Raw genomic sequence first — 12,188 nt, forward strand, 5'->3', positions numbered from 1 at the left:
GCAGTGACAGGCACCCGGGAGACAGACGCCAGGGTAATGGGACTTTGTTCTCTGCTTCAGAGGCCTGGTAGGCCAGCACCCAGGACGGAAAGGGGCCAGCCCACATTGGAAACCGCCACCCTGCTCCTCCCCTCCCCTTTTCTTTGCAAACAAAACCCAGTCACCCCAGCGCGGCCGGGAAGGCCCCGCACTCCTGTCAACAGCCACGAGGAGCCGAGGAGGGAGGCCGGAGGTCACGCGACACTGCTTATTGGGAGCAAGGCCCACTCCTTCCAGGCCCAAGTGGCAGCCCTCTTGGCTCAAGTGGGCTCTGATGTGCAGAGTTCCCAGGAGGTGAGGTCATCCCAACACCCCCTCGAAATGTGCTTAGCGGAGTCAAGATTTCCTAGCCCTTTCTGACCCTCTGCTGGGCCCCCTCACTGAGGTCTCTTCCTGATAAACTGCCCCAGGAAACTCCAAGCCCCAGGAAATTCCCAGGTGCCAGCTCCCACAGTTAGGATCCCACTGCCATAGTGGGGCAGGGTGGGGGGAAATGTGCCCTCATTCTTTCTCGAGCACATCACTTCCTCCTTCATCTGACATTTAGGGAGCGTGCACTCCATGTCAGGGCCTGCACTGCTGCAGGGACACATACGCTGACAGGCCACACACAGTCCCTGCCCTGTGAGCTGAGACCAGCAGGGGGGCGGACGCCGACACCAGGACTGAGCAGGGTGGGTGGTGGGGAGGGCCCGGGCTATGGGGACACGTCTCAGAGCGGCCACTCTACAGGACTGAGGCAGAAGTGTCTGGGAGGATGATAGGGGTGGAGAAGTGTGTTTGATGCAGAGGGAATAGCACTTAAGGAACTAGAAGGAGTATAGGGCAGAAGGGAGAGGGGAAGCTGGAGCCAGTCCGGGGCTGCATCACAAAGGGTCTTAAAGACCGTGCAAAGGGGGTTAAGTTCCTCAAGAAGGTTCTGGGGACCACTGAAGTGTTTGGAGCAGGGAGGAACCCCTGCGGATCCACCTCTCCGAAGAATGAGAGTCAAGCCCAGTTTCTTCCCATACAAACTGTCCCTCTCTCTCTTCTTGGCCTATCAGAATGACCCAGCATAGCGGGAGTAAGAAAACAGTTCAGGTTTTTTGTTTTGTTTTAAAGATTTTATTCGTTTATTCGACAGAGAGAGACACAGCGAGAGGGGACACAAGCAAGGGGAGTGGGAGAGGGAGAGGGAGAATCGGACTCCCCACTGAGCAAGGAGCCCGATGCGGGGCTCGATCCCAGGACCCCGGGATCGTGACCTGAGCGCAAGGCAGACGCTTAACGACTGAGCCACCCAGGCGCCCAACGGTTCAGGTTTTGAATGTTGCTTCCAACTGCTGGTCCAGTCCTGCCCTTCGGCACCTGCTTCTCCTCCAGGCAGCCCCTGGCAGCCGCCTGGTGATAAGCTGGCTGAGCCTGCCCCCTTTCCCCTTCTCTTCGCCTTGAGTGTAGCCTCTCCCCTGGCCTGGGTGGGGCCCAGCAGCCTGACTGCTCACTAACCTGCAGGGCTCCATCCCGACTCTTTGGAACAGTAGATCCACTGGTCCTGCTTCTCAGGGCCAAAGCAATGCTGGACGAGGAAGCTCTCCTTGAACTCTGCTGTTCTGGCTCCTGGAGCCAAGGTAGTGTTCTTCGCAAGCCCCACTGCCGGGCAACGTTTGCTGGCTCGAGGGGTGGGGAGCCCGAGTCTGCGGCACACCATGTGTGCGCCATGTGCCTGCCATGTGGCCCGTTCGCCCCTCACCACCCGCTGCCGGCTGGCTTCCAGATGGCGACACTGAGGCCCCTCTCTGCACACCCTTACAGAGGCCCCCTGTGTGTGTGAGGGCAGCGTCTGCATTCACATCTGGTCCTGTCTGACTCCAAAGGCTGCGCCTTTCCTGTTTTATGCCTCACTCCACCCCAAGGTCTCTTGCTCGCCTCCTGACCTGCAAGAAAAAAGCTAGACTATGTCCAGGTAGCTTAAGCCACCTTCTGGTGGAAGAGGTGGAGGGATGCCCTGGCTTGATCTCGGGGAGGGGTGGGGGGGGTGGATGTCATCAGTCAGCTTGTTTTGAGCTGCTCAAAGGCCAGTTTGGTGGAACTTGAGATGCACAATAAGCAGCATCTAAAAAAGGAAAGCGGGTGACTGATTACAGCAGGGCAGGGATGGAGCCCCCGTGCCTCACGTCCCTAAGGCCCAGAAAAGGAATTGGGGGGTGGGGCTTGGTCAGAGAGACAGACCTTCCGGGGGGCAGTGCAGAGACTACAACTGGCCCTACGCTCACCAGACCTCCTGTGGTCCTCCCGGGGGAGGTGACTGCCACCAGACCCATTGCCGGTGAGACAGGGAGGCTCCGAGAGGTTGGGAGAGCTGCCAAAGGCCACACAGCCAGGACGCGGTGGAGTTAGCGTTTGAACCCAGACCAGCCTGGTTCACAGGACTAGGGAGAAGAATGCTCTGGCTGCTTCAGGCAAAGTGTAGAAGTCATCCCTGCACAGAAGGATCAGAGCACAGTGCCCGGCACACAGTAGGTCCTCGACTAATGTTTCCTTCCCTGCCACGTTTGGCTCTGAGGCCTGCAAAGAAGTGACTCCGAAGGGTGCCTCTCCCACTCCGCTTCCTTCTCTGAAGACCCAGCTTTCTCGTTTCCCTGCACCTCCTCCATCATGCTGACCATCCTCTGAGAGAGTGAGGATTGAGGGTGCTGCAGGAAGCCTGTGTGGTTCAGGTAAACCGCTGGGTCAGGATTGCACTCTGGTGTGAATCCGAAATCCATGCATGCTCTTGAGCATTCTTCAAAATTGCTTCTCTAGCCGACCAGCAGGTCCTTTAGACCTCTCCCCACAGAGACCTGAGGGGAACAGGACTATCGATCCTATTGTTGCTCCCACGTCCACCCCAGCCCCCCCGCCCATCGCAGGAGCACAGGCTCCTTGCCTTCAAGGGGACTTCCGGAGTCCTTGTCTTGTGTTGGGCTTAGACTTCTCATGGAGTTCCCTATTTATACCTCACCGCCTCCCTGTAAAGGACGTACCATCATTATCCCCATTTTAAAGATGAGGAAGTAGAGGCTCAGAGAGGGACATGCCTTGCCCAGGGTGACCCAGGTTAGATAGAGTAGAACTACTTGAACTCAAGGCTGCCTCCAAAACCAGTGCTCTTTCCATCACCTCTCTTGGGAGTCCAGCCAAAGACCTCATCTATAATTGCTCTGGGAACCGGCACAAAGCTCTGGTCCCCAGTGTCCCATCTGCCAGATAGGAGGTAGGTTCTGAGCACTCTCTGGTCCTAGGAACAGAGCCCCTGGGGGACTTGTCTGCAGGGATGAAGGCCTAGGCCATCCTCAGAGTGAGGGAAATTCCGCTGTCCCATCTCCTGACCTTGAATTGCCCCGAACCTTGAGGGGAAGGGAAGCTCTTCTGTGGAGTGGAAAGTTACCGAGCAGACCCGGCTTGGGAGATGCAGGGTATGCATGTGCCCACCCATCTCTTAAATCCATCATCCTTGGGGGAAAAAGGAAAGAAAACACGTGGCCAAGGGATAGAATTGTAATATAAACAATGTGTAATGTTGAGGATATAAACAGAATACACTTGTGAATAGCTATGGGCACCCTGCCGAGTGCCAGGACTGCCCCGGACACCCCCATCCCACCCATTTCCCCAAATGGCTTACTCATAAAAGCACTTTCTCTCCACTGCCCAGAGGTGAGGCAAGAGGCCAGCCGAGTCCCAGTAATAAGAATGAAGAGAGAGGGGCGCCTGGGTGCCTGTCGTTAGGCGTCTGCCTTCGGCTCGGGTCATGATCCCGGGGTCCTGGGATCGAGCCCCTCATCGGGCTCCCTACTCAGCAGGGAGCCTGCTTCTCCCTCTCCCACTCCCCCTGCTTGTGTTCCCTCTCTCAGTGTCTCTCTCTCTCTCTCTGTCAAATAAATAAATAAAATCTTTAAAAAAAAAATGAAGGGAGAAAGGGACAAGGGTGAGCTGGGACTGATGTCCAAGGATGACTGTGCCAGACCCCGGTGAGGGCAGGTGGCTGCATCTTTCTGTGCCTCCGTGCCTGAGCTCTAAAATGGTCCGAAGAGCTCCCAACTTGAAGAACTGGCAGGAGGATGTTATAAATGAAAGACTATGAAGGGGCCTGTAGGTGTTCAGCCCATGAACACGGGAGAGCACTCCCTCAAGACCCCAGGGTCAAAAGGCACTTTAATGAACAATTCATCCTGGACCCATCTGATCCTCAGTTGCCGCTATGATGTCCATATCAAGTCCCAGCCGGGCTAAACACCAGTGCCACTCCAGCAAAGGGCACTTCTCCCTCACGCCCTTGTTCCACCTGCAGCCTGCTTCCACAGTTAGAAAGTTCTTCCTTTGACTGAGCTGAAATCTGCCTCCACATGATGGCCCTGCACTGGTCATGTCTGTGTTTGGTCCATGGTGCCCTTCCCCTATCAGGTCTGCTCTCTGACCGCCAGGATCTGCAGAGAGCTCTCAGGTCATGTTGCTAGGGATTCTCTGCTCCCCTGGGGATGACATGGGCCCCGCTTTGCTGTCTAGAAAGCCCTCAAGACATCAGCTGTCCCCTGAGCTGCTTTGAAAGAAACATCTACACATCAGGCTTCGGGGACTATCAGCTGGGGTCCCCTCAGTGAGCCCACAGGCCGCTTGGAGACCGTCTCCACCCTGCCAGGCCCAGACGCAGGATGTGAGACAGACACCCAAACAAGGAGGTGAACAACCCAAACCAAATCTGCCAGGACACTTACAGATTTCTGCTTAATACCACGAAGGCTTCCAGTGCCAATGTGAAACACTGCCCGCCTGACCTCCCACCCTGACTTGGCAGGCATCCTCCCCAGACCGACATACTCTCCTTCTAGCAGCGATGGTGTTGCACTACCTGAGCTGTGTGCCCTTAGGCAAGTTATTTTCCCTCTCTGTGCCTCTCTGTTCTCTCAGCAGTCAAAAGGGAGTAACAACAGTAGCTGTGTCCTGAGGCTTGTCCTGAGGGTCAAATGCGGGGACCTGCTCAGAAGAGTGGCTGGCACAGATCAGCTGCGGGGCACAAGTTAGTGGTTCTTCTCTGGGTCTGTCTCCCTCAGGAGCACAGGGCTCAGCGCAGAGCAGGGGCCCTTACTATCTGTCAGACGCTCCGCATGCCTGTGAAGTAACATCATCATCCTCTTTCTGCAGAAGAGAGAACTGAAGCACAGAGAGGTCGAGTTGCTTGTCCGGCTACTAAGGGGCAGGACCAAGACCCAGCCATGAAGGGCCACAGCCTGTGCTATTCCCAGCTCTGCTGACAATGACAGTACAGCAGGGGGACAGGACACTCCTCACCTGCGGGAAAGCCTGGGTAGGGACGACAGAGGGCTCTCACCCGAGCCCCATGCCCCTGCTGACGGATGGGTGGCTGCTGGCTGGCCCTCTGTGCGCCCAGGGCCACGTGAGTAGCTGGGCTCAGGGGAGAGGGTGTGGGTGCACCGTGACACCTGCAGATGGCAGGTAGGGGTGGCCAACCACAGGCCAGTGTTCACCAGGCAGAAACATCAGGAGCCTGAGCCCGAGAGAGGCAGGAGGAAGGGGTACAGAGTTCACGTTCACCCTTCTCCAGGGCAGGATTCCCAGAGGCCACCTCTACCTTTTGAGTTTCAGAGTCTATAGGCCTGGGGTGAGGTCGGGAAGGGTGAGGGGTGAACCTTTCCTATGGGCAGCTTCATTCTGGCTGCTGTGGACAGAAGTAATTCATCTTCTCAGGACAGAGAAGGAGGGAAGATGCACCTGCAGGCAGGCCATGTTGAGAGCACTGGGGCTCAGGATAAGGACAAGGGGCAGTAGCCCCAAGGGGCCGCAGGGCGCCGTGCCCTTTGGCGATGGAGGAGAAGGAGCTTTGGAGCTGCCTACACCTGGGGTCAGATTCCACTCTGCCATTTCCTGGCTGCCTGTCTCAGGGCACGTCTCCTTTCCCCTGTGAGCTCAGTCTCCTTATCTGTGGAATGGGAGACTACTTCTGGAAGACTGATCCTGACAGTTTAAAGAGGACGAACTAGATAAAGGGCCCGGCATGCGGCAAGCATGCAGAAGCTCTGAGCACTCTGCTGTAGGCCAGGTGAGCGCCTACTACCTACAGGGCTGTACCCAGGCCTCCTTCCTTTTCCCTCCCCGCTTGAAGCGCACACCTGGCTTCTGGGCTTCTATTTTAAGCCCTCATAGAGCACCGCGAAGTACAGAAAGCCCTTTGGTCCAAAAGAGGGCAGAGCTGACTCTTCTTGTCAGTGGGGAAGATTAAACCGGGGAAGATTAAACCGTGCTTATGGCCAAGCCCAGTGAAAATGCTACGCCCCTGCTGGCAACCTCAGCACATCGGCCCAGCAGGGAGCGCGGCAGCTAAGAAATCTAAGCCTCCTGACTGCGGGCTGGCCTGCAAGAAACCATCCCCTCCTCTGACATGGCCTCTGCCCACCGCTCGAACCCCCCCAGATCACCTCCACTTGCACTGCGACCCCCAGAACGCCCACAGCTCCCCACGTATGCCCTGTTCTCCCTCCACTCAGGCCTCTGCACATCTAGCCCCTCTGTCTTGAACAGCTTTTCTCGTTTCCTTCTCTTGGCTAACTGATCTGCTTTCTGGTCTCACCAGACAGCGCCTCCTCCAGGAAGCCTTCCTGCGTCCTTTTCTGGGCTCTCAAGGGCCCCCACTTACGGTAACTGCCCTGTCCTTGTTGGTCTTTCCCACTAGACCTTGAGTCCCTAAACCCAGGCTGTGACCCCAGGCTCAGCACAGAGCGCAGCCTGGAGGTCTGGTGAACAAATGGAAATGGCAAAATGCAACGTGCTAAGAAGAGTCTTCTCACTGGGGTTTGTAAGGAAACCCTTTGTCTGGGACACCAGACAAAGCTGGAGAAGACTTGGGAATTGCAGCTGTTGGTACACATGAAAGGGATGCCTCCCAATCCAGCCCTGGGTTCAAGGCTCATGATCACCTGGGACTGGGCTTTCAAGGCAGGAAGTGAAGGGCACCTGTCATCCATCCGCATCAAGGGACCCCAGGGGCAGGTTCAAGTCCTCTCTTTCCACAGCAGCAACAATAGCCATGACCATGAAAGCCCCAGGCATTGTGCTAAGTTTACCTGCCCTATTCCATTTAATTCTTGCCACCCCAACCACCAGGGAGCTCCCCCTATCATTCCCACTTCACAGTGAGGAAACTGAGGCACACAGAGGGAAGTACCTTGCCCAGAGTCGCTCTACTGAGCAATGGCTGCGCTGAGATTTGAAGCCGGGCAACTGGACTCCAGGATCCGTGTTCTAGACCCAAACACCAGACCTCCCACTGCTGTGGACCAGCGAGTGGTCTCACCACAACTCTTCGTTGCCGAGGCCCACAGAGTCCAACACACACACATGCACACACAACCAAAACAAAGTCTATGAAGCAAAAATTCTCCTTACTACCCCAGTGCACTTTATATTTTTTATCCTATTCTATATCATTAAAGATTTTTTTAAAAAGTTGGTCATGCATGACCCACAGTAGACAGACCAGTTGGTCTGGTGGCCAGGCCTTGTTTGGGGCCCTGGGCGCCTACCCCTCCCTCTCTGAAGCACAGGGCAGCTGCACCTAACCACCTAACCAGCTACATGTCCGATTCTATTCCCGCAACCTATTCCTCTTCCACTAGAGGCCAGCTCCACGGGGGCCTCCGGTGGCTTCCATCCCATTCACAGCTGAACCCCCAGGGCCTGGCACACGACAGGTGCCCAAAAGATGTCCGTTAAATGAATGAAGGTGCACACTCAGGAAAACGTAGGGCAGGGCAGACCCCGGAGTCACTCCAGCCTGGGCACACGGCCCCTAAGGACAGATGTTGCCTGCCTAGAAAATGGGACTAAATATAGCCCCTCTAAAGGGTTGTTACAAGGATTTAAAATAGATAATGTGGGCAAAGCCCCTGACTCAGAGCTTGGCACAGACCAAGGTCAACATACTTCCCTCGCTCCAAGCTCCAGGATGCCTGACTATTGAACTAACACTAAAAAGGGCCATTGACTTGGTCAAGCAGGGACCAACTTGATGATTAAACCCAACTGGCAGTTTGAATTCTGTCTCTTCTCCAACCAGAACTGTGGGTGAGCCCCAGAGGCGCGCTGAGGGAAGGGTGGCCATGTGCTGGTGAGAGAAGAAGGGGCAAGAGCCCCGCTGCCCTGGAATTCCAACCTCTCCCAGCCCCACTTGTTTACACTTTTACTTTTTTCCTTACAAACCCCAGATTAAGGGAAACGGGGCCCAGAGAAAAGGACCATGTGGTATTAGGAATAAGACAGACCAGGGTCTTCTAAACCCAGCTTTGCCACTGCCTACCTGTGTGAGTTGGGCCAAGTGTTTTAACCTCTCTGCGCCTCATTCTCCTCATCCATAAAATGGAGAAGAATGGCACCTTACTTTGCAGTATTGAACTGCAACTAGAAAGAGAATGGGTAACGCACACAGCAGGAGCTTGGCAAATGTGAGTTTCCTTGCTGGCTCCTGGGCACTTCTCTTTACAGGGCATTCGTCTGAATTTGCTGATGCCCTTTGTGAAGACTGCCAAGGGGCTTCCCACATCAATCATTAAGGAACCCCCCTTTCTTTGACATGTCATTATTGCACACGATAACATGACATACTTGCTTTGGGGCACCCAACACATGTTGTCTGAACCATGGATTGGGAGGATACTGCATGTCGGAGGACGAATGTAGAACTTTGGAGCTAAATCAACCTGGATTCCAATCCTGGTTCTACCAACTGGATGAGCCACGTGAGCTGGGATGAGTCATTTTATCTCTCTGAGCCTTGGTTTCCTTATCTGTAAATGGAGATGATGATTCCTACCTTGCAGGGCTATTGCGAGCATTAAATTCATTCATTCATTCAACAAATATTTACTGAACATCTGTGTACTAGCCACTGCTCCAGGTGCTGAATATACAGCAGTGAATAAAAAGACAAAATCCTCCCTGGGGAGACAGGTGATTAAACAGCTAACTACACATGCCGTGTGGCACATGGTGATCATGCTAAGGAGAAACACCAAGTGGGGGAGAGCAAGTGGGGCATGCCGGGGGCAGGGGTGATGGCAGGACCCGCACTGGAGCAGAGAGCTAAAGGAAGCGAGGGGGAAACCATGTGGAGGTCTGGGGGAAGAATGCTCCAGGCAGAAGAATCAGCAAGTGCAGGAGCCTTAAGGAGAAGCATGCTTGGCATGTAAATGAAGCCACATATGCAGGAAGCCTGGCATGGAATCCAGGTGCTCAGCAAATGCCAGCTCTCTATTTCAAGTCCCATAGAAGGAACCCCACGCATGTGTCCTTTTCCTGAGAACGAAAGCACAAGGATTTCTACAGGGCAAGACTGAGCCAAGTGTTCTTTCAGCCTAAGATGCAGGCAACATGTGAGCTCTACCACTGGTTTTTGAGCCCCTGCCAGCCACTAGGCTCTGGGTTGGGCAACCTGGGATACAAGATAATCAAGACACGGTTTCTGTCCTCAGGCAGCCCTGAGGCAAGTTCTGGAGAGGGGTGACGACAATGCAATGTGGTCAGATGAACAAGCCGAGCCTTAGGAAGGTATCTAGGTAGCAGAGCAAAGGGTGGGATTGGTGTGGGTGGTCAAGGAAGGCTTCCTGGAGGAGGTGACAACTAAGCTGACTTTTAAGAAATGGACTAGACAAGGATATTTCAAGTGTGGGGAGCATCACATACTGATCACAGAGTTGTCAGAAACGGCATAGTGTGTGAGAGAAACTAATTACACACAGGTGGGAAAACAATGAATGGCCCTTCATATTCTCAGCACAGCAACCTGATGTGTCTCAGGAACTCCAGTTCTGTCCCCTTCCTCAAACGCGGGGCAAGCTTCAGCTCCAGTGGAGAATTTTAATTTTTCACACTTAGTTACTGCAGTGGGTAACAACCTTAACCCTTGGCTCCTAGCCCTGGTGGCCCAGTCCACAGAGTAAGAGCCCTGTGGGATGGACAATATATAAATCTCCAGCTATTTTTAGCCTGCCTGGCTCTGTCTGTCCCTTCACCCACCCTAAGGCTGACCCACAGGTGGCAGAATGGCTTTTTTACTAGAACAGCATAAATATTTTTAATTAAGAAATCCTACAAAGGGGCCCATGCTGCAGCCAGGTGTCTGTGGCTGGGAGAGCATCTGCTGCCATATTTGCCAACAGCCCTGGACACCTCTGGACCGGGTGGGTACGTCCCTCCATCCCCATCCAGCCAATATCCCTGCTCATAAGAGCTGGAGGCCACTGGCCCATAAGTGGACCTGGGTTCAGATCCCACCTCTGCCTCCGACTAGCTGATGACCCTCTGCTGGTGACTTTACCTGTCTGAGAATATGGGGGTTTTGAATGCAGTGGCCCTAAAGCTGCCCAGAAGCTTATAAACTAGGAGTTGGCTCCTCTTGCATAGGCCAGCCTTGGGAATCCCGGGCACAGCATCATCCATTTTAAGACCCTCCAGAGGAAGAAACAATGATTTTTTGATATAAAGCCTAGAAGGGGGGCTACATGGGGGTGTTAGAGCACAGGCCAGGGATGTCTCTCTCCTAAAACCTCACACTAAATTTGCACTGCAGCCGATACACACATCTTTCACTTTCTGCCCAAAAGATGCTACCAATGCCTCGCCTTAAGCCAAGATAAAGACTTTTTCTAAAGACTTGGGGTGTGGGGGATGGCTGGGCAGGCAGACAGGGGGCCCATCCCAGACTCACCTCCTATTAGCAGTATGACCTTAGGTGAGTCATTTCTTCTCCTCTGAGCCTCAATTTCTTTAATTGTAAAATTGGGATAAACATCTTTACAACGAAAAGCTGCTTTGCATGCCGCCCTGGCCCTGGGGTATGCAAAATGCCCTACACAGAGCCCCCAGTGCAGTGATCTGTCACCCAAATAACCAGGTATTCTCTAGTAAGTCCTCCTGTGCCCCCCATTCCCACCTTCCCACTTCACCCCCATCCCCTTACTCTAGCCCCGGAAATTCTAAGGTGATGTTAACTAGGGGGCGATGCGTTCTGCAGCGGTGACTCCGAGGGGCTGGAAAGCCCCCAGTTGAGCGGACACCAGAGGGGGGCGCAGCCGGGGTGCGCGTGGGAACATGGCCAAACCAAGGCAGCATGTGCCGCGGGGGCGCTGGCGGCTGGAAATTGGGGTACCCCTGCAAGCGCCCCCCTCTTCAGCAGCTGCAGTCTCGGCACAACGGGTGGTTCTGGCCGTCGGAAGCCCTAGGGAGCCCGGCTCCTGTCACCCCCCCAGGGCGCCCCGGGCTCCCTCCTCAGCGCCCTAGGGCTGAAACAAAGGCGAGGGGGCGAGCGGCATCGCCCCAGCGGCCCCTTCGCGCATCTGGCCAAGCAGGGAGAACGAGGACTGGGGTCCCCAAGGTAACCAGGACGCGGTACCCGTCCTCCCGGAGCGCAAAGCCCAGCCAAGGGGCGCGCGCGGAGCCGGGGTCCAGGAGGCACCGAAGACTCCAGCCCGCTGCGCGCCGAGGGCTCCAAGGGGGTGGGGTGGCTCTCCGGAAGTCACCCAGCGGGTCCCCTGGGGAGAGGAGAACCCCAGCGCCCGCCTCCCGGGCAGGGCTCGCCGGCGTACCTGGCAGGGTCCTGTGCACGGTGTTGCCCATCGCTGCGTCGGGGCGCGGCGTTGGCGGCGGCGCGCTCCGGGTGCACGGAGGCTAATAACGCGGTGGGCCGGGGACCCGGGCCAGGGTCGGGCTCCGGGGCATCGCGGCTGCACGGGCGAGCCGGCGGGCGGCAGCTGGGGCGGGCGCCTGGAGGGAGGCGGTGGCAGCCGGAGGAGGAGGCGGAGCCAACCGGCCCGAGCCCGCGGGCTCCGCCTCCGCCTCCCGCCGCCTCCAACCGTGCAGGGAGAGGCGGGGCGGCGGCCGCCGCATCTTTTGAAAGTTTGGACCGGGCGGCGGGAGCGGAACCGCCGAGCCTCCCGCTCTTGCCGCTCCCGCGCCCGGGGCAGGAAGACGCGCCGCCCGTTGGGTGTCCTCGGGTGCCAGGCCTTTCATTCATTTCTTCCAACTCTTCGCCAAGGCCTAGTGTGTGCCAGGCCCTCTTCCAGGCGCTGGGCCATAGGGGTCCAAGCCCTCACCCTGACGGTGCACTAATGAGGGGTGCGGGG

General features: G+C 55.9%; 1 protein-coding gene across 3 annotated transcripts in view; it reads right to left on the reverse strand.

Annotated features, from left to right (window-relative positions):
- The window catches only part of NEURL1B (neuralized E3 ubiquitin protein ligase 1B), a 40,191-nt gene extending 28,374 nt beyond the window's left edge, over positions 1–11,817 (reverse strand). For all 3 annotated transcript variants that reach the window (XR_003522260.2, XM_027606627.2, XM_027606626.2), the window contains exon 1: positions 11,652–11,817. Coding sequence is in view for 2 of the 3 variants with exons in the window: in XM_027606627.2 (XP_027462428.1) it covers positions 11,652–11,682 (31 nt within the window). In the remaining variant the exon portion in view is untranslated. The remainder of the gene's footprint in view (positions 1–11,651) is intronic.
- Between the last annotated feature and the right edge of the window lie 371 nt (positions 11,818–12,188).

This window comes from Zalophus californianus, chromosome 5, assembly GCF_009762305.2.
Source record: "Zalophus californianus isolate mZalCal1 chromosome 5, mZalCal1.pri.v2, whole genome shotgun sequence".
Classification (NCBI taxonomy): Eukaryota; Metazoa; Chordata; class Mammalia; order Carnivora; family Otariidae; genus Zalophus; species Zalophus californianus.